The sequence below is a fragment of the Pongo pygmaeus genome, chromosome 5 (genome assembly GCF_028885625.2).
Source record: "Pongo pygmaeus isolate AG05252 chromosome 5, NHGRI_mPonPyg2-v2.0_pri, whole genome shotgun sequence".
Classification (NCBI taxonomy): Eukaryota; Metazoa; Chordata; class Mammalia; order Primates; family Hominidae; genus Pongo; species Pongo pygmaeus.
Window position 1 is genome coordinate 96661124 of NC_072378.2, and position 21953 is coordinate 96683076.

At 38.7% G+C, this 21953-nt stretch overlaps 1 protein-coding gene across 3 annotated transcripts in view; it reads left to right on the plus strand.

The window, feature by feature from the left end:
* KLHL32 (kelch like family member 32) overlaps positions 1–21953 on the plus strand; it is a 224608-nt gene that overhangs the window by 24830 nt on the left and 177825 nt on the right. For all 3 annotated transcript variants that reach the window (XM_054490891.2, XM_054490897.2, XM_063666439.1), the window contains exon 2: positions 17487–17574. In XM_054490891.2, the coding sequence (XP_054346866.1) occupies positions 17552–17574 (23 nt within the window). In that variant the 5' untranslated portion in view covers positions 17487–17551. The remainder of the gene's footprint in view (positions 1–17486; positions 17575–21953) is intronic.

Sequence of the window (21953 nt, forward strand, 5' to 3'; positions counted from 1 at the left end):
CTGACTCACAGTGGGGTTGTACAGATTATTAATGACATCTCTTATTTACTTTCATAAGATCATATCTTCAGAGTTCCCTGGTGAGATTAATGATTTTGCATTGTTTAAATATTCATAGTGTAACTGGTACTGTGATTCCGAAAGCATAACTTTTCTCTCTTTTTTTCCCCTCCTAAATTTTAATATTTCACAAAGGTATTTAGTGGTAGTAAAACTAAGGAAAGGAAATTCAGTAGGTAAATGGTTTGCCACTAATAACTGGAATTAAATATACTGACTTAAAAATTTTTTACTTAAATCAATATTGTTTTTTCTTTTTTAATAGTAAAATTATGGCTAGTGTTTTGAGTGCTCATTATATTTTCAAAGTGCCTCATCTTGCTGTTCAGTTACTCTGTAAAAAGCAGGACAATGTAATATTGTCTTAAAACTGAGCCACAGTGTGTTTTTCAAAGCCAAGGTTTTAAAGTGATAATAATTTAAAAATTAAAATGAAATTTTGATTTCTTTTGGGTCTTGATATCTCAAAGTTGTTAGAATTATGTGCATATTCTGTAAAAGACTTAGAAGCACATTTTTAATGACAGAGGCAAGTGTTTTTGGAGGTGTCTGAAATTTCTACGTTTGTGGTAAAAAAAAAAAAAAAAAAACCATTAGCTCTCTAAACAAGAACAATGCCTAAACAATACATTTATTAGTAAGTGTTCCAGGAACATAGCTCATTCTAGCACAGAGAAGAGTGGGATGTGATCCCTGCCCCTATAATTCATAGTTAAGATGTCAGTTAACATGAAGCTCAGCCCAGCTGAAGGAACTTCACCTCATGCCCACGTTCTTTCTTCTACCTTACATCTCTTTTTAAAAAAGAAAATTATGCTCTAAGTGATAGCTTTTATCAGTTGTCACGTTAAAAAAAAAAAAACCCAGACACTTTGCTTTACAAAATCATTTTAATCTTACTCCTTTATATGCATTCCTGGTGTATGGTAAGTGCTATTTAAATATTGAATGAGTTGAGTGAGTGAGTGAATGAGTGAATGGTTAGTGAACGACTAGTTATAGTAAATTCTTTGTTATTCAACCTGGCCAGATGTGTTTTCATGGAAAACCAAATTTCTCTGAGAGAATTAGCATGTTCATCACACCAATTAACATAACTAGTTGAATAGCTGAGGGTTGTCCTCTTTGCCATAGACATTGATATTAGTAACAAGACAAGGGCATTTCACATACTACTCTTGTTCTACTTTGATTCCACAACAGAAGACATTCTTATATCTGAGAGCCCATGAGATGATAGTGAGAAAATGCAATTTTGGGAGTAGACATGTGCATATAGCTGTCATTGATTTCTTAAACTCAAGAAAGCCTTGTAATACAAATTACTCAGTTTGAACAAAAAAAAAGTACTTCTCACACAACATGTAATTCTGAATGTTTTGTAAGTTAGGTTAGAACTGTGACCTGATCTAAACATAAAGTGGTTAAATTTCTAATTTAAAACATGATATTTAAAATTGTATTATTAACAATGGAAAAATATACATGGGTCAGACTCACATGGTCTCTGTTTGATGATAAGGGAGACTTCAACAGGCTGAGTAGGACAGGGAAGAAGCCAGGACCAGCTTGGGTTCAGGCAAAGGAAACAAACTGAGCTGTCTGCATGAGAGGAGATGTCAACAGCCCTATATACTTTGTTCCTGGAGTATTATGAATTTGGGCTGCATTTACCTAGTGTCTGTGGCTAGAAGTTGGGTACTATAAGGGGACAGCAGCAGGAGGAAAGTTTGTGACTAATACTCAGAGTCAGGTGAGCAGTATGTTGGTTCTAGGTCTATTTTAAATAGGTTCCAAAGAGGGCTGGGCCATGTGGGGCATGTTGGGCACTGTGCCACCCCACACCTTGTACCTTAACCATCGCTGGTAAGGTAGTTACTGATACCTTAGAGTTTGCCATCACTACCGTCATCTTACCATCATCATCAAGATAATATTAATTGCTCACTATTAATATTGAGCAATATGCATACCAAAACTGATATGTACTTTGGATTGTCTCATTTAATTGTCTGTCTCATAAATTGCATTAGTTATAATTTAGCTAATTAAGTTGTATACCTTGTGAGATAAGTTTTATATATTTTTTAAATTTAGCTTTTATTTTTACCAGTGTTATATAAAGAGTCAAATAATCCACAAGGCTTGTTATGTAGAAGTATAGAAGAGGCAACTGCTTTCAATTCTTTTAGCTGTTTTTTTAGATAACTGCAGGTCCTGGAGTAGTGTTGTTTTGTTCAATGCCATTTCATTACAATGTCAATCGGAGAAAAAAATTGATTCCCAGCTGGGACCACTGTCTGTGTGAAGTTTGCACATTCTCCCCATGTCTGCATGGGTTTTTTCCAGGTACTTTCGATTCCCCCCACATCCTAAAAATGTGCACATTCGGTTCATTGGTGTGTCTACATTGTCCCAGAATGAGTGAGTGTGAGTGTGTGTGAGTGCACCCTGTGATGGGATGGCATCCTGTCCAGGATGGGTTCCCGTCTTTTGCCCTGAGCTGTCAGGATGGGCTTCAGCCACCCAAGACCTTGAACTGGAATAATTGAGTAAATAATTATCTTACTTGTTTTTATTAATGTTTCTTAAATGTATGTATAGCTCATATTCATTTCATTGTTTAATATTAGAAGTGTTTTGAGCATTTTTTAAAAGAAGTTTGGTGACTTTTTATGACCAGAAATATGCCATAGGAACTTAACTCTTGTTTTTATGAATTAGCCTATGGTAAAATTGAAACTGCCTTTGTCAAGAATATGACAGCAAGAGAAATTTGTCATGGTTGACTCCATCTCGCTTCTAGCCTCACAGGCTGGCTGGACTCACTTATTCCTAGGTGTAGGCCCAGCTAACCATGGGAGGAATTTAGCTAAAGTCTAACTTTGAAGCAAGGATCATAATAGCTACTCCCTAAAACTGATGCTTCCTTGTTCAGGGACTGAAACTACCTTTTGTAAGACTAATGAAAGGCCACAAGATTAGGATTGTGAGAGGGGCCTGAATTCTGTAAAGAGGTGAGCATAGCTTGCCTTTCTATAATCGTTTACTGCACTGTAGTAAAGGTATCATCACAAGGTGATCACAAGATTTATGACTTCCCCAGTTGTTCACATAGATAACATCACTATTGTAGAACCTAAGATTGGTCTTTTGAGATGTTTTTCAGACCTTTATATTCTGGTGACCAATTGACTCCACCAGGACCCATGACTTATGACTCAGCCAGGCCTATGGCCCCCACCCAGAGGCTGTCCCAGCACGTAAGGATTGTTTTCCACAACCCTGTGAGTTCATCCCCAACCAATCAGCAGCACCCATTCCCTGGTCCCCTGCCTGCCAACTTACCCATAAAAACCCCAGCCTCTGAGTTCCTGGGGTGGCTGATTTGAGTAATAAACTCCTGTCCTCTCACTTGGCTAGCTCTACATCAATTAAACTCTTTCTCTACCATAATACTGCTGTCTTGGTGAAATAGTTTTGTCTGTGCAGCAGGCAAGAAGACCCCATCAGGTGATTACGAATTTGATTCATTATACATTGTTTCCAAGAATCTATCAGTAATGTATGTGAGAACTTACTTTATTTACTTCCGTATTTCTCAGTAGCATGCTTATGTTGCCAGTCTTGGTTTTTGATGTTTGAGTTGATTGGTTTCCCATGAAAAAAGATGAAAATTTAGCTTTCTTGCCAGGCGTGTTGGCTCATGTCTGTAATACCAGCACTTTGGGAGGCTGAGGCAGAAGGATCACTTGAGGCCAGGAGTTCAAGACCAGCTTGACCAACATGGAGAAACCCTGTTTGTACTAAAAATACAAAAATTAGCCGGGTGTGGTAGCACATAACTGTAATCCAAGCTACTCAGGAGGCTGAGGCAGGAGAATTGCTTGAACCTGGGAGGTGGAGGTTGCAGTGAGCCGAGATTGCACCACTGCACTCCAGCCTGGGCGACATAGTGAGACTCCATCCTAAAAAAAAAAAAAGAAAAGAAAATTTAGCTTTCTTCATTCATTCCCTAAAATCACCCCATCATAAATACAGGTTTCCCATCCCTCCATTCTCTCAATTAGTTACACTGATACTTTGGTTGAATCATTATTTCATTTTTATATGGTTATGACAATCTAAATGTTATTTATATAATCAAACCATGATTACTTTTCCTTTCTTGCACTACTTTTGTTTTTCATTAATAGTTGTCTTTTTTTTTTTTTTTTGCTTATGTTTTTATATTGTTATCAACAATTCAATCCTCAAACTCTCCTCTAGCTGTAAATTGATAGAAACCACATTAGGTTTTCTGTTTCACCTTCTGGTCAAAGTCTTTCTGGATCTTTCTGAACTCCTCCAGTTTGCCTGTTTTTAATAATTGTAGTTTGGGAACTTCCTTCACTAGCACCTGAGAATTCCTATCATCTCTTTCTTGTGTTGAATCCTTGGTCTCCTGAATCACATGTCTTCCTTTTCTCAATATATACTCCCTTGTTTAGGTGGAAAACATCCTCTAATAATTTCCTGGGAAACAATGCCTGGGAGATAATTGCTTGTACTTTGCAAGTCTGGAAACATCTTTATTCTATTTTTAGACTTTAAAAAATTGATAATTTGTTTGGATATGGAAGACTACAGTGGAAAAAATTGTTTTAGTTTTCTTTCCTTCAATTTTTTTTTTTTTTTTTTTTGCTTAGATAATTCTCTGTTCTTTTCAAAATTTTGGTGATGCTTGGATATTCACTCATATTAAAGAGAAAAAAAAGCTGGCTGGAAGTTCTGAGCACATGGGCAGGCTTGTTATGCAGCGATTACCTCATAAAGTGATCTGGTTGAGCCATTTATTTGGGAAACCTATGATGTCAGACTTCTTAGGTTTGGTGTTGGCCTAGTTATATTCCCCAGAGAGTAATCTTCTAATTTCTCTGGATGATATAAACCTAGCTGCTGGCATTCTGGAAGTTGAATGGAACATGAAAGCTTAGGGGCTCCACGTTTTCTGTGTAAACTTTCCCTCTCTTTGCTTTTCAGATGGAACCTCTACCCTCCACTGAACCTGGCATTCCCCATTCTAGAGATACTTTTATTTTGTCTAGAGAGAAAATATCCATTCTATCACTGGGATGAGACGGACAGTAACCATGTAGTGCAGATTAGGGGAAGGGACCTAGGAGTTCAAACTGCTTTTTAAATAGATTTTTTTCTCCTAGTTTTTCTATTGTCAACTGCCTTAGCCAGCTTGGGCTGTTATAACAATAACAAACTACCATAGACTGGGTAGCTTAAACAACAAACATATTTCTCACAATTCTGAAGCCTGGAAAGTCAAAGATCAAGATGCTGCCAGATTCAATGTCTGGGGAAGACCTGCTTCCTGGTTTACAGATGACCATCACATTGTGGAGAAAAGAGAGAGGAAGCAAGCTCTGTTTTGTCTCTTCTTATAATAGCACTGATCCCATCATGAGTGCTCCACTGTCATTACCCAATTACCTCCCAAAGGCTCCACCTCCCAATACCATTACATTGGATATAAGAGTTTGAACACTTGAATTTTGGGGGAGACACATTCAATCCACAGCATGAACCTCATACTCATACCATTGGTTCCTGAGTCTTTTGGATATATATTCTTTGATGCAAATTAAGTTTTTTCTTTGAATTGCCCATTGCCAGATTGGAATTTGCCTTTCTTGTCTCCTGCTGAGTCAGTTATTATGCATCCATCTGTTCTGTTCTCTATCTTCAATACGTTTTATATTTTTAATTTCTTCTCTTTGATCTTGGGGGTTTATTGTTGTTTTTTCATCTCTTTGCTATAGTTTCAGTGAGGTTATTTCCTCAAAAGAAAGATGAAAAAAATACTTTAAATTAATGTTTCCTAAAATCAGGGTGTGAGTTGCATTCAGTGCAGACATTTGAATGGATATGTGTTCAATCTGCCATTTTTAACTGGAATCCTTTTGGTAAGTATATTAGTCCATTTTCACACTGCTGATAAAGACATACCCGAGGCTGGGCACAGTGGCTCATGCCTGTAATCCCAGCACTTTGGGAGGCCGAGGCAGGCAGATCATCTGAGGTCAGGAGTTCAAGACCAGCTTGGCCAACATGGTGAAACCCCGTCTCTACTAAAAATATAAAAATTAGCTGGCCGTGGTGGTGGGTGCCTGTAATCCCAGCTACTCAGGAGGCTGAGGCAGGAGAATTGCTTGAACCCGGGAGGCAGAGGTTGCAGTGAGCCAAGATTGCACCACTGCACTCCAATCTGGGCAACAGAGCAAGACTCCATCTCAAACAACAATAACAACAAAAAATATACCCAAGTCTGGGCAATTTACAAAAGACGGAGGTTTATTGGACTTACAGTTCCATGTCACATGGCTGGTGAGGCCTCACAATCATAGTGGAAGGTGAAAGGCACGTCTCATATGGTGGCAGACAAGCAAAGAGCGCTTGTGCTGGGAATCTCCCCTTTTTAAAACCATCAAATCTCATGAGACTTATTCACTATCACGAGAACAGAATGAGAAAGACCTGCCCCCATGATTCAGTTACCTCTCACTGGGTCCTTGCCACAACACTTGGGAATTCAAGATGAGATCTGGGTGGGGAAACAGCCAAACCATATCAGTAAGTTTCATTTTTATACCTCTTTTACTAATTAGGAAATTGAGATGTGGAGAAATGTAGTAACTTCATGAAGGTCACGTAAGCACTATTGGAGCCAGAATATAAACCTCTTCCTCCAACAGTCTTCTTCCAGAACCCACTCTTCTTACCAGTATACCATGCTGCATCTCCATGTAGTACAGGTTTCTCATTTTACAAAAGTATAGCTTGGAGGTCTCCATATCTTTGAGTGTGTTGTGCTTCTCATTTGGAAAGCTTTCTCCTTTCTCTCCATCCTTTAGTGCTCCCCTACTTGGTCTTTACCCAGTATTCTAACCCACATGCCTCTCCTTTGGTAGGATAAAGTGGTGCAGCAGAATATAAGAGCTGGGTTTGAGTCTCAGCTTCAGCAGCTACCAGTTTTACCTTAAGCATTTCAGCTTGCGGAGCCTCTGCTTTTTCTTCTGGGAAAAAAGCTCATTTAATTCTTATAATGTTCGATTGTTGTAAGAATTAAGTGTATTAGCACATGTACATACATACTCCTAGCCCATATGTAGGCACTTGAACAACAGTGTTTCCCCAGTTCTAATGTTTCTTGCAGATGTAGGAAGCACATCAGGTTTTTCAAGGCAAAAAATAGTAGCACATTAAGGTATATAGTGATTTAAAATACACCTCCAATTTTAGACATTTTAAAATGAGGAAAATTTGTACCTCTCTCGATAGAAGAAAATGCAGAATGTCTTATACTGTTAGGGTAACTGCAAATGTGGATGTTATGCCTTTGATTATAAGCTTTTTGATTTATGCCAAAGATTATAAGCTCTTTGAAGACAGAGACTATTTTTAATCTTTTTACGTCACTCCTGATATCTAGTTCAATGATTAATGGAAATGTATTAAGCGCTTAGCACATATTTGATGAATGAACAGTCTGTATATTAAAATTCAAAAGTAAGAGCATTTCTCTATTTGAAAATGGAGTCTGGGTTACGTCTAGATCATAAATTTGGGAACTCTAAATCTCATATTCTCTATTTGCTAGAAGGCAAAAATTAATCACTGGAGAATGGTCATTTGCTATTGGATTAAGAACTTTTTAATACAGGACTTTCTAATTAAAATAATTACATATATGTAGCATGTTGATTTTGTCATATTGTAAAGTAATATGTTATTTATCATACAAATAATTTCTATACTAGCAAAACACTCAAGATCTACATTGTGTCATCTATAAAGATGAAGATGAATAATTTATTTTAATTTTAACTGGTGTGAAAGCTTTAAGAAATTCCTTAATAAAAAATTTTTCATAGCAATATTTTTAAAAAGCACCTCAGGAAGTTATAATTGCAGGTTAGGTTATTTTGACAAGACTGTGTAACCGATCCATGCATTTTATGTTTCTATTCATAGAGGAGTGAAGGAGCTAAAAATTAAATTAAAATAAGAGCTGAAAAGGCGTGTGCTAATGTGACTGGAATAACTTACACGTTATATTTTAATTTGGTTCCCAAGGTCTCCAGCTGTATTCATGAGGGTGACTAGATACCTTATCCTTATTCTTATATAAAGAAACTTTTAATATTTAGTGTAACATTATTTTATGGAATGAATTTCATAATACAAACTAAAACATCATGATTCAATATATGCAAATAATCTGTCATGCTCCTCATTTTTAAAACAGAACACATTGTACTTTTACTTTATCTGCTTTGGAGGATTTTGTAAGAATAATGGTAGTCCATGAGGATTTAAACCAGTGAGCAAGATAGATGTGGATCCTGCCCATATAGACAGGATGACCAGATAATTTATCATCCAAACTGGGAAACAAAAGAGAACAAATGGGATGTGATTAGTAAATTGCACTGGGACAATATGCAAAACATAACCATTCCAGAATGAATGATCACCTCACTTAAAGAACTTATTGTCTAGGGAAGGGTTACGGGTAGAAATGAAACTAGGGCAATAGATCCCCCGCCCCAACAAGTAATTATATAGAGTGCTGATTATGCTGTGAGTGGGGATCTATAGGTGCTATTGGATCATATAGGAGAGTAATTAACTGTGACCTGGGAGGATCAGGGAGACCTTCCCAGAGGAGGTGACATCTGAAACCTGCGGGATGAATAGGGGTTAACCAGGCAAAAAGGAGGGGTAGAAAGTTCTAAACATTGAAGATGGCAGTTACTGGTACCCTGAGGGTAGAGAACAATTGAGTGTTGATGAGTATGTCTATATGACTGTAACCAGAAGAAGAAGGATCAAGTGGTAAAACACAAGGCTGGAAGTGTTGGCAGGGGTACTATTTTAAGAAGTTCGACTTTATCTCAACAGCTTTAAGCAGGGCAGTGTGATGAACAAGTGGGCCAAGAGCTATTGCCTGTATTCATTTGACCATCATGTATCCAGTTATCTTGGCTGGAACTGGATCTTCACATCTCTCAGCACGTGGAGCTAGGCAGTGTTTCCCCTTCCCTCTGTGGGTAGATCCAGCAGCAGGACTACATTGGAAAGAATTCAGAAAGGGTCATATCTGACAGACTAGTGGGTTACCCATGGAAGGTAGCTTGGTAGAAGGAGTGCCAAGGAAAAAAATCACCCTAAGTTATGCAGAAGGCATGCAGGTGCACACACAGCTTGGCCTCAGGGATGGAGTGTTGGGAGGTGATGGTGCTTCAAGCATATGGCTGTGCGTCTACACTTTGGACCCTCATCCCTCTCTGCTTGGGCCCCCACAGTACTTATGAAAGCTGGAAGGGAGTGTTCTGGTAAAACAAGCAAATTATATGCCTGGGTGTTGAAAGCAACTTCCCAGAGAAAATTTCTTCCAAGAGTGGTGGGGTTTAGCGCCTAGAGAAAGATGAGCACTGATTGGAAAAGTGAAAGCTGGGGGCCAGATGCTCCAAAAGGACAGTAGTGGAGAGGGCACTGTCTCAGGCCCCAGGAGGCCTCCAACGTCATGGATTGCTCAGCATGCCTGTGGTCCAGCTTTGTCTGAGCAGAGCACAGACCATCCCAGACCTGGAGGTAATGTGGTCTGCAGGCCCGGCACAGCTTCTGAGCCATAGTAGCATGGAAGAGACTGGCAAAGGGCTGCCGTAACAAAGTACCACAGACTGGGTGACTTGAACAACACAAATTTATTTTCTCACAATTCTGGAGGCTACAAGTCTGAGATCAAGGTGTTAACAGGGTTGGTTTCTTCTGAGGCCTCCCTCCTTGGCTTGCAGATGCTGCCTTCTCCCTGTGTCCTCACGCGGTCTTTCCTTTGTATTCGCGTGTGTTTTAATCTCTTCTTAGAAGGATGCCAGTCATTTTGAATTAGAGCCCACCCAGTAACCTTTTAACCTTGATTACCTCTTTAAAGGCCAAATCTCCAACACAGTCACATACTGAGGTATTGGAAGCTTCAAGACATGAATTGTGGGGGGACACAATTCAGCTCACATCAGGGCCTCCTTGGGAGACACTAGCATGCAGTGGTTGCAGATTCTGATCCTTGGCCTTTGGTTTCTGTGGATCAGGAAGGCCTACGAGCATTTGAATCATCTTCAGAACAATGCCAAGTATTTTATGGTCCTATTTTTCACTTGCAGTGACAGAGGTATTACCTTACATAGTCTGTGTGCATCTTAGATTATTGGAAACTTCCTTTGTACTGATTCAAAGTTGATGTTGCCTTAGCTCTCCTGCCCTGGTACTAGGTGCCTGAGGCTGTTGGTCTTTGGTCTCTTTAGCACTTCAAGGTATGACTGTGTCCTAGAATAGGTTCCCTTTTTTACTGTTAGGTGTGGTTAAGGGTATGGGCTCTGTTGGATTTGAAGCCTGATTTCACTGTTTATTACTTGTGTGTCTTTCAGTAAATTCCTTGACCTCATTATGCCTTATTATCCGGATCCATACAGAATAGGGATAGTAAATAAGGTAGGGAGAAGTTAGCACTGTGCTGGACACTTACTACATGTTTCATTAAGGTTTTATCATCTTCATCATTATCATCATTGCCATCACCATCGTTTCCTTTTAACATGACACTGAGAAAGGCCTGCACTGCCACTCACATGACGACCTGTGCAGGAAGAGGAGGACTGGCATTTTCCCTATTCTTACTGAACAATTCCTGTTTACCGTACTTTTCCTGGTCATCTTCCCATAACTTGTCTTTCCCATCTAGAAGCCCAAAACCCCTTTACCTTTGATTATCCTAAGATCGTATGTAAGGCCAAGTTCTAACCACTCCTTTGAGTTACTCATCACTGGGGGCTCCCACATGTATTTATGTTGAACATGTTAATAAACTTCTGTTTGTTTTTCTCTTTAAAAATTATAAGGTATTATTGGAGTATTACACTAAAACATTATTAAACAAATATGTGATAATAGCATGAATAAACCAGTGTTGGCAAAAAGAGTCAAACTCTGTAAAATATTTTGAAGGGATTTATTCTGAGCCAAATATGAGTGAGGGCCCCTGACACAGCCCTCAGGAGATCCTGAGAACATGTGCCCAAGGTGTTCAGGATACAGTTTGGTTTTATACATTTTAGGGAGACATAAGGCATCAGTCAATACATGTAAGATGTACATTGGTTTGGTCCAGAAAGGTGTGACAGCTGGAAGTGGGGGCTTCTGGGTCATAGGTAGATTCAAAGATTTTCTGATTGGCATTTGGTTGAAAGAGTTTAATTATTGTCTAAAGACCTAGAATCAACAGAAAGGAATGTCTGGGTTAAGGTAAGGGGTTGTGGAGACCAATGTTCTCATTATACAGAAGTAGTCCCCAGGTAGAGGCTTCGGAAAGAATAGATTGTAAGTCAGTTGTCTCCTGGATCAGGAAAAAAATGAAGGACAAGTAAGGGGATTCTCTTCAGAATGTAGATTTTCCCCACAAGAGTTAGCTTTGGAGGACTATTTCAAGACATGGCAAAGAAAACATATTTGGGGTTAAAATATTTTGATTTCCTTCTTTATCTGCCATGTGATATTATGCCAGAGTCAGGTTGGAAAGTAAGCCACATTATATAGGGTTAAGTAAAACCCCTCGGATGAGATTTTATGGTTTGTAGGGCCTGACTCCCCAGACCCCTTAGATAGGAATTTGGGCAAGAGAAGAAAAAGGTCAGAGTTGAGTTCTTCACCAGTCTCTTATATGTTGGTAGGATTGGTATGCATCCACATAATTAAGGTAGCTTAATTTTTAGTATCTTATGTTTATTGATTATATTAAACTAACTTACCTTGTCTGGTCCTTCTTTCTTTGTATGTCATCAAGACATATAGGACACTTACTTTTTTCCTCCCCCTTTTGTTACTGGCTGGGCTCATTCTGCCTGTATGCAGCAAGCCAATCACTGTGGTGACAGTTTTTGCAAAAAAGAAAAGATTTTATTCACAAGGCTGCAACGTGCAGGGCCAGGGAAATAAATCTCAGATCCACCTCTCTGAAAATAGGGCTTGGAGGTATGTATGTGATAGAAAGTGGAGAGGTCTAAAGTATAGGGAAAGATGATTGGTGAGTCGGAAAGGTGAGGTAATTAGGGCTTCTGCACAAGGGTAATTGAGCTATATGGTTCTTCATAGTATATATGTGCAGAAAATGGTGGCACTAGCATAATGTGATAATGGAGTTTTTGGTTCTCTGATATCAAAAAGGTCCCTCTTCAGGCAGCTGTTGCAGCCCAACCTGTGCAACCAACTTGTGAAGTTGAAGGTCTCAACTGGCTTGAACTAGACAAAAGCTGCCCCCTAGTTTCTGAAAAATAACTGTAAGCACCGTTACTACCATGACCCATAGTCAGAGATGTTACCCATAAGGTAACTAGTGGGAGTTTAGTTATGTATTGTTCAGTCATGTGACTTGCCAGTGGCGGTTTTAAGATCAACTAGAAGTAAGTAATTAAAAGCTAGCCAGCTAGTTTGGAAGGCTTAATCATGTTTCACTTGCTCACTATTATGGTTTAATAAGATATTTATTTTGTCTGTGTAAATATATTTTCAAGTTTGACTTCAAAAAAACCCAAGTGAGACTCTAGCAACTTTGAAACATTTTAAGAAAAATAAAGACCATAAAGAGGTTAGACCCCATCAATCCCATGTACCAGATTATATTTGAAAAGAGACTTACCAGAAATGGAGGACATTCCACTAATGAATATTTCCTAAGGGTGAGGGTGGTAAATAATTTCAATTATGTGAAAAAATTCCTATATTTTAAGAAATGTTTGCTGTGTTTCTGGGGATAAATGCCCAACTTCCTCTGGAGAGCTTGGAGATGGGGGTCTGAGTCTTCACCAGCTGTAAAGTTGTCTTGAGAACAGTCCTTGAAGGATTGCTGCTATACACATTTTTGGTATTAAAAACACTAGTATTTGGCATATGAACTGCATTAGCAAAAAGTGAAACAAAAGAAAAAATTCACAGAGATACCTGTCACTGGAGCAAATCACTACATGATTCCTATTTGTATTTTATAACAAAAGAAGACACACAATGATGTTTACTGAGACCCTGTGATGTGTCAGCCTTTGCAGTAGGTACACTACATACACTACACAGCCCTGTGATAAGGTGGTATTATCTGTATTTTTAGAAAATGAAGAAATTGAGTCTTGGGAAAGGTAAGAAACTACCCTAGCCTAGTTGCATATCGATATGTGCAAACAGCTTCATTTTGTAAAATGTGTGTTTTATTTTTTGTTTGCAAGCTGGATTTATTTGGTTTTATTTTTAATCACAAAGACTGAAATTTGTGGTACTAGTCTTTTGGGGGTCATTACTCACTTTGAGAAGTTACTACAGTAGCTGAACTTTTACACTGTTAAATGAAAACCACTATGCCTGTTGTAGGGGAGGGGGAAAAATCTTTTTTCCTCTATCTATCTTAGATTTTTCAGCAGGGCCTCCATATGTTAGACCACCAAAGACAGATTAACAAGAGAAAAACAAACAAATTTATTTCCATGTTCATCACAGATACACGTGGGGGCACCCAGTGATGACTAACCCAAAGGAGTGGTTAGAACTTGGCCTTGTATACAATCTTAGGATAATCAAAGGAAAAGGGGTTTGGGGCTTCTGGATGGAAAAGACAAGTTACAGAAAGATGACCAGGAAAAGTACTGTAAACAAGAATTGTTGAGTAAGGTTTGTTGTGCAGATTGAAGTCAGTACCTTCTCCATTGATAAGAGTTAGGAGTCCTCCTCTTCCTGGTCCAGGAGAGGAAGAGACCTTCATTTACAAAAAGAAATTATGAAAATGTTCTTTGTAAATGTAAATTTTCTTTACAAAAGGAAAACGGTACCCTGTGTTTAGAGCTACTCCTGCATCTGCTGGTTCTCAATGGCTTTTAGGTCAAAATGATCCATGTGCTGAGGAGGCATATTTTGGGGTAGCTATTCTGGTACCCCCCCTGCCTTGCTTTTTTATAGTAGTTATGCAATAGAGGCAAATCCCTTCCTCCTTCCTGGGTTCATTAAGCTGAACTGAGAGGCTGATGGATACTTAAAATTTTAACATGTTTTCTTAACTATTTTTATATATTCCTTGTCTTTAAATGTTCAGTAAAATCAATAAATTCTCTGTTCACCAAAATAATATTTTCATTATTCAGTGGTTGACCACAAAGCTCCTGAGGACATGCCCAAGGACAGGGCCTACTTGAAAAAGAGCTCAGAGGAGCCTGACTAGAGTTTGGTCTGGAAGAGAATCTTTGTCGTGCCAATGGCTCAGAAGATTGTACATGGTCACAGTTGAAAGAGATCTCAAAGGTGATCACTCTTAAGTGACAGAAAGAGAGCCACCTCATTTGCTTCCAGCCCCACATAGCACTCCCTTGGGGTTTGTAATAAATGCAGTTCTATCTCTTGAGAGTGTGTGAGCAGCCCTAAATGCTGGCTACCTGGAGAGCAACTCTGGCCTTTTTTCATATTGCTCTGCTTCCTAATGCTCCACTCAGCTGGCTCAGCTCTGATTATTTCTGGATTCTGAGGAGGGGAACTGCAGGAGACTGGCCTGGATCTCCCTGGGCTGTAGGGGAAAACAGCCTTGGGTTAATCCACATACCAGGCATGGGAAAAAGTGCAAGGAGGTGGGAAGAGGAAGAAGAGGTGTCTGCCTGGAGCTTACAAGTAGCCATGTTGTTCACTCTATTTATGGTGAGAGAAACTTTTTATAAAAACAAATATATGGTCGGGCGCGGTGGCTCAAGCCTGTAATCCCAGCGCTTTGGCAGGCCGAGATGGGTGGATCACAAGGTCAGGAAATTGAGACCATCCTGGCTAACACGGTGAAACCCCGTCTCTACTAAAAATACAAAAAATTAGCCGGGTGTGGTGGCGGGTGCCTGTAGTCCCAGCTACTCAGGAGGCTGAGGCAGGAGAATGGCGTGAACCCGGGAGGCGGAGCTTGCAGTGAGCCAAGATTGCGCCACTGCACTCCAGCCTGGGCGACAGAGTGAGACTGTCTCAACAGAAAAACAAAACAAAAACAAAAACAAATGTGTTTGCTAACAAATTTTAATTCAATATATATATTTTAATCAAGTATATAAATATATGGAGGACATAGGGAATAATAAATAGTAAATAATATGTAGTAAAAATAGTAAATATAACAAACCTTTTCCAGTGGTGATTAATCCTTAACTCATTTTAACTCACCTTTTGAAAAAAATAATTTCAACTTTTATTTTGGATTTAGCATGTACATGTGTAGGTTTGTTACATGGGTATATTGCATGATGCTGAGGTTTGGGATACGGATGATCCCATCACTCAGGTAACGAGCAATGGAGTTTTTTAGCCCATGCCCCCAGTCCCCTTCTAGTTGTCCCCAATGTTTGTGTTTCCTATCTTTATGCCTAGGGATACTCAATGCTTAACTCACTTAGCAGTGAGAAGAACATGTGTTACTTGTTTTTCTGTTCCTGGGTTAATTCGTTTTGGATAATGGCCTCCAGTTGCATCCATATTGCTGCAAAGGACAAGATTTTCTTCTTTTTTATAGCTATTAATACATAGTATTCCATGGTATATATGTACCACATTTTTTAAATCCAGTCTACCACTGGTGGGCACCTAGTTAATTCACCTTTAAAATGGTGTCCATTCCCCTAAGCTTTGTAGTATATAGCAGATTATGATTCAACAATTTTAGAAAACACCTGATTTAGTGAGTTGGTCTCCAAACGATAAATGTCTGTAAAAGAGAATGTCATCTATCTTATTATTTTTAATGATCATGTTTGAAATGAAACATATCAAGTTAGATTTATTAGTTAGATGCCATTTAATCTGAGATTACTTTAGGATTTTTGCTCTCCATTCAATTGTTGGGAGTGTTTTAAAAACACTGGACTTTCAGAAAGATTAAGGTGTTACACCTCCCTATAGTAATAAATATTCTTTGCAGTTTTAAAGCTCAAGTGTCCATGCCTGTTGGCGTTTGTGTTAGGCTACAAAAGATGAGTTTATAACCTAGATTCTGAAAGGACACTGTAGCAACATTAGGTTGCTAAGCAAGTCTCTTGGCTAATTAAACAACGTGCCTTGAATTATTCTGACTGCCAGTGCTGCTCAGTCATAATGGAGCAATTAAAAAATGACACTCACTTTTAGGTTTGTCCGGACTTAAGTTAGAAATAAATGGAAGTACAGACATACTATTTTTAATAATTAAAAAAAGAAAATAAGAAACAAAAATTTAGTTGTGTGAAAAATGTTCAAAGCAACTCAACAACCTAATGTTCAATAAAATGGAATACTTAACCAACTATGATATACTGTATGAAGTATTATGCAGTCATACCCATTGAGGGTTTGTACACAATATAACAAATATTATATTTCACTCAGATTGTAAATCATAGCTCTCTCTTTTATACAAATCATCAGAAATAGGCACAGCTTAACATTTTCCTTTCATAAGAATTTTCCTCCTGTTATTGCTTTTCAAAATAAAATTGAGACAGAAGGAAGCCCATTTAGCTTATCCAGATTATAATTAATTTAGCCACTTGGGTGTATTAGAAAATGGGAGCTAGACCCTCTACTGAGGGTTGTAAAGTGTAGTCATGGACCAGGACCCAGACTATTCAAATAATTTATTTTTCTAGTCAGAGTTACTCCAGTGATTAAAAACAAAGACAGGGGATGGGGGCAGGGACTAAATGAATCAGTGTGCTTGAATAGCCAAGGAGCAATTTCAAGCCTGACAACTGCATCCTGTTATATATTTCAATCATGCAATATTGAAGCCCCTATAAGAATCTGTTTTTCATTTCCTACTGATTTTTATTCTCTCTATATGTTATTTTTTCCACCTACTTTTCAGAAATCTGCTTCTTGAATGGAAAATTATATTTCTGTAGACACTTAGCCATGAGGTACTTGATTTTAATTTAATTCCACTAATCATATTTGGAAGGAAAATAAAATCTCTATAAATGACAAGTCAACTAGTATTTGTGGTTTAGATCATTGTATCTTTGTTTTATCCAATCTTAATTTTTTTCCTTTGGCCATCCCATCTCTTGTTTTAATTTTTACTTCAACACTTAATTACTATTGTTGATTCTCAAACATATTTTACTTCCTAGTCCTTGAAGCTTCAATAATGTGAAAACACTTAAAAATATCCAGAACAATTACTTGTTTGTTAAAGGAGCATTGTGTCAGAATGTTTTATGTGGACAGTAAAACTCTCCAAGCTGCCTCCCTGGAATTCACAAACTTTAGCATCAGGAAGACCCAGAGTGTGCTTTTCTGCATTAGCTCAATGCACCCTTTTCTCTTGTCTTTTTATTCAGCTGGAATGCTTGCTGATTCCTCTGCACACTTCTAAGGCTGAGAACCTGAGGAACCCAGCTGGAAAATGCCATCTGAACGCTGCCTCAGGTATGCCCTGCAGGATATGTCCTCGCATGCTGTAGTGAGCCCTGAAATAAGTGCATTGCACGTTCCAGGATCAAGCACAAAGCAGGGGCTTAATGCATATTTGAAGAAATCATCAAACTAGTCAGAGCTTTTGTGAATTTACTGTGGTGGCACAAGGACTAACTGCTGTGACCTAGTTATTTTTCAAACCTAAATATGTTTCCTGATTCTTTGAATGATACTACTTTTTAATCTTTTTTTCTTATTTAGGATGCTAACTTCCCTCAAACATAAGGTATGCTACTATAAAGGTATATGACATAAAAAAGGAATCAAAAAACTATACATACATATGTGTGTGTGTATATATATATAGATGTGTGTATATAGAGAGATGTGTATATATATATATATATATATAGAGAGAGAGAGAGAGAGAGAGAGGGAGAGCCCCCTCTAAGGCAATCACTTTGGGGAGTACAATGCTTATTCTCAAAATGCTCACAACATTTCCTTTTAATAATTCATTTATTTAATAGATATTAATTAAGCCAAACACTCTGCTTGGTGCTGAGGACCCAGCTATGAATAAAACAGATAAGGTTCCTTCCCTCTTAAAATGTATATTCTATGGCGAAAACAGACATTAAACAAATAAGCACACCAGTAACGATGCAAAAATAATTGTGAAAGTGCTCTGAAGGAAAAGTACAGGATAGATAGAGCAAGAAAATGCCTTCCTGAGAAAGGCTGTATACCTGAGATTTGAAGGGGGGCATGCCCTGAGGCAGGAAGGAGCTTGGCACATTCCAGAAACTGAGGGGCAGCCAATGAGAAAATGCATGGCATTCATTTGAATAGTCTCACTGGAGGTAAATCTGCATCATCCTCTGAGGGAACAGTCAAAATATCTTCAGAGCAAAGAATAAGAGAGATGATAAACCTGGGGAATACATTTTTCTTAAGAATTGGGTGTCTGTTAAGTAATGAGACCAGCTTCTTTCCGTAACTCTGAAGCTATTAGAGGTGATTTGTTCCAGAAATGTGTTGAGAACTGGTGACATTGCTGTAGCAGGTGTAACGCCTCTGCACTCCCTATGTGAGTCTGTTGCTCTCAATCAGTGATTCTCAATGGTGGATGATTTTGCCACCAGGGTACGTTGTGCAATATCTGACAATGTTTTTGGATGTCACTGGGATTGTGGATACATTTGGCATCTACTGGGTAGAGGCCAGGAATCATTTTAAACATCCTGCAATTCATAGGGCAGCCCCCTACAGCAAAAAACAAAAAACAAAAACAAAAACAAAAAAAAACATCTAGCCCAAAATGTCAATAATACTGAGGCTGAGAAACCCTGCTCTAGACCTGGCATCCAACCAATACAGCACATGGAGACCATGGTGTCTGTCTGTCACCACCTCAGCCAAGTTATTTATTTCTGGCTACCAGGATCAGTGTGCATACTTAAAATAATTTTTTACTTTTAAGTCTGCCATCCCGTCCTTATTAATCAACTCCCACTCCACGGTCATCTGTCTTCCACAGTGCAATAATCTCTATGATGTTCTCTCCTTCTCTGCTTCAACCCAGAGCCCTCCCTTCCCCACCTCTCAGACTCTCCCACTGTGCCATGTGGAAGTGTCACAACACAACCACATGCTCTGCTCTATCATCTCCTTGTCCTGAAAAGCTCTGTTTGCCTCCGACTTCACTGAGACCCATCCTCCTCTGAGGACCATTTCCCTTGTAGCCCTCTCAAAGTAGTGGCATTATTATTTCCTCACATCCCATGTATTTCAAGGATGGGTAGAGAGATTGTCATCCTCCTAGGGCATGATTTTGCTTCTAGACCATTACTCCACAAATTGATTGTCTGAGAAAGCCACAGCCACAAAAACAACAAAGACATGCTCTTCTGAAGATGGTGCCCTTTATCTCTCTCCTCTTCCTAACTGTAGTCGGGGTCATTGTCCTTTATTCACTGAGCATTTTGGCACTTGGCTTGCAGTCTTCCTCCTCATCACAAACCCCTTACTACACCCCCAGGGCCCTCATGTCAGCATGGAGGATATGTCTGTTTCATGGTCCTTGGACCCTCAATCTGCTTATCTCCAAAGACCTTCTCCCTGCACTCAGCCACCCAGTTTCATGGCCACACCTCAGACCTTATCATCCTCAGTAATTGCTCTGTTTCTGAAATCATGCTATCAGCCATTTTACTCTTACCACAACCTCCTTTTTCAAAGTATGGTTGTAATTTGACCTCATTGTAATGTCTCATTTTCTGGCCCTGCTACTTTCTACCAACCCATCCAGTCTTTCCTTTCCTCATTTTCCTTCTTAAGCAGTTTAGATTCTATCACTGTTGCTAAACCCTTAAGTTCTCTCATTTCCTGTATTTTTGATGCATTTGCTTGAGAAAACCCCAATCCAGATGAACCGATCTATTCATATTTCCATGCCTACATTGTCTAGTGGAGACTAGTTCCACAAAAATCTTCAGATTCAACAAGCCAAAAAGTGCCCAGAGTTTTAGTATGTGATTCTGGTCCACTGATTCCCTGCCACTCAAGAGGCAATCCTTTCCCACAACTAGGCCCAAACCTGCCTCTGTGCTTCAAACTGATCTTTCATATCTTCTCAGCAACCTTTGAGTGTTGCTTGTTTCTCAGCCATGTTCTTGAGATACAGCTTTGTTGTCACCTTCTCTATGCAGATGAGTCGCAGATTTACATCTCTAGCAAAGACTCCTTTCTGAGTTCCAGATCCATGAATCAAACTAAATATTTGACATCTGTGCTTGGATGTCTTAAAGACAACTCAAACTTAACATGTCCCAAACCAAATTCATCATCATTCTCTTCTACAATTCTGATCCTCTTTCATTTGTTTCCTATTCTGGAAATATCAAGTTGTATAAGCCAGAAATGTAGGCGTCTTCTGGAAATCTTCCTCCCACTCACCTCCATATATAATCTAACACCAAGACCTGTAGATTTTCCCTCTAAATAGCTTTTAATCCCATTCACCTTTCTGAAACTTCATCCGAATGCTCCTTGGGCTCCAAGGCCCAACTCCATCACTCAGCTGAACCATAGCCACAGTCCAGGTGTGCTCTAGTCTGGCCCAGTCTCCCCTACTGCTCTTGGTACTACAGCTTGAGTGACCTTTTCTGTGACTTCCCATTGCCCTTAGGATAACCTGGCCCAGAATTCCTGCACAAGTGGGCTCAGGCCTCTGCTGCTCGGGCCTTACCTGCACCATGTTCTCCTTTGTCCCTAGCTGTTAACTTTCTGTAAACACTCTATAAGGGCCATGCTCCCTCCTGCCACAGGATCATAACATTTGCTGTTCTCCTGTCTGGAAAACCTTCTCTTTCATTTTTAACAGATTAACTTGTTCTCATCCTTCAGCCGGCAGCTCAAGTATTATTTCTTTAGGGAGGCCAGATTATTTGATTAATGTGTAACTGCCCCACTACACTGAATGCTCCATGAGGGCTGTTACCACATATGGTTTGCTCACCATTTCATCCCTGGTACCCAGCACAACACCTGGCACAGGCTTAATAAGTATTTATTGGGTAAATGAATGAGGGAAGGAAGGAAACAAAACTATTCATTTATAATTAAGTTCCTTTCTACAGAGTTTTCATTATTTAATAATTGTCTAAGCATACTGTATCTTCTTTGCTTATTACTATGACCATTGCTATTAATTGATCAAGTTCATTTTAAAGTGTTTATAAATTATAAAGTGTTCTATAGAAATGAAATTATTTTATTATAGGGTCTTTTAATATCCTGCTACCTTAAATATAATTTTTAAAATATTAATGTCTTTAATTTTCATGAAAAGATTTTGACTGCATAATTTAAGTGATTTAAGACACTCACTTGATAGTTCACCAATAGACTGAATTGAGATAATTATGCATAATTATTACTGTTAGTTTTTTTTGTCCAGCCTTTTTCTTTCTTGTGTAAAGTAGCCTAGTTAAGAAATGAGAATCTTTATCCCACTTGGTTGTTTTTAATATGTAAGTATGTAACACCTTATTGGTAGGCTTACTTAAAAACTACTGCATATTTTTTATATATCCAGGTTGTAGGTAAACACTGACATAGAAATTGACTTGAATTTTAAAATTTGAAATGCAGATGTTTAAAACCATATGGCTGTTTTTGGAATTTACAACTTTAAAACTGACAGAACTTAGTCAAAATTCTTTCCATGAACATCAAACCCTATAGGATTTCTGTGACCAAAAATGTTAACTCTGTGACCTCAGAGCAGCAATTTGCACTAAAGCAGTGATTCAGTCTGAGTAGGGAATATGATATAATGAACATCGTTCTCTGCATTTGATTTATTAGTTTCTGTGATCAATTCCAGA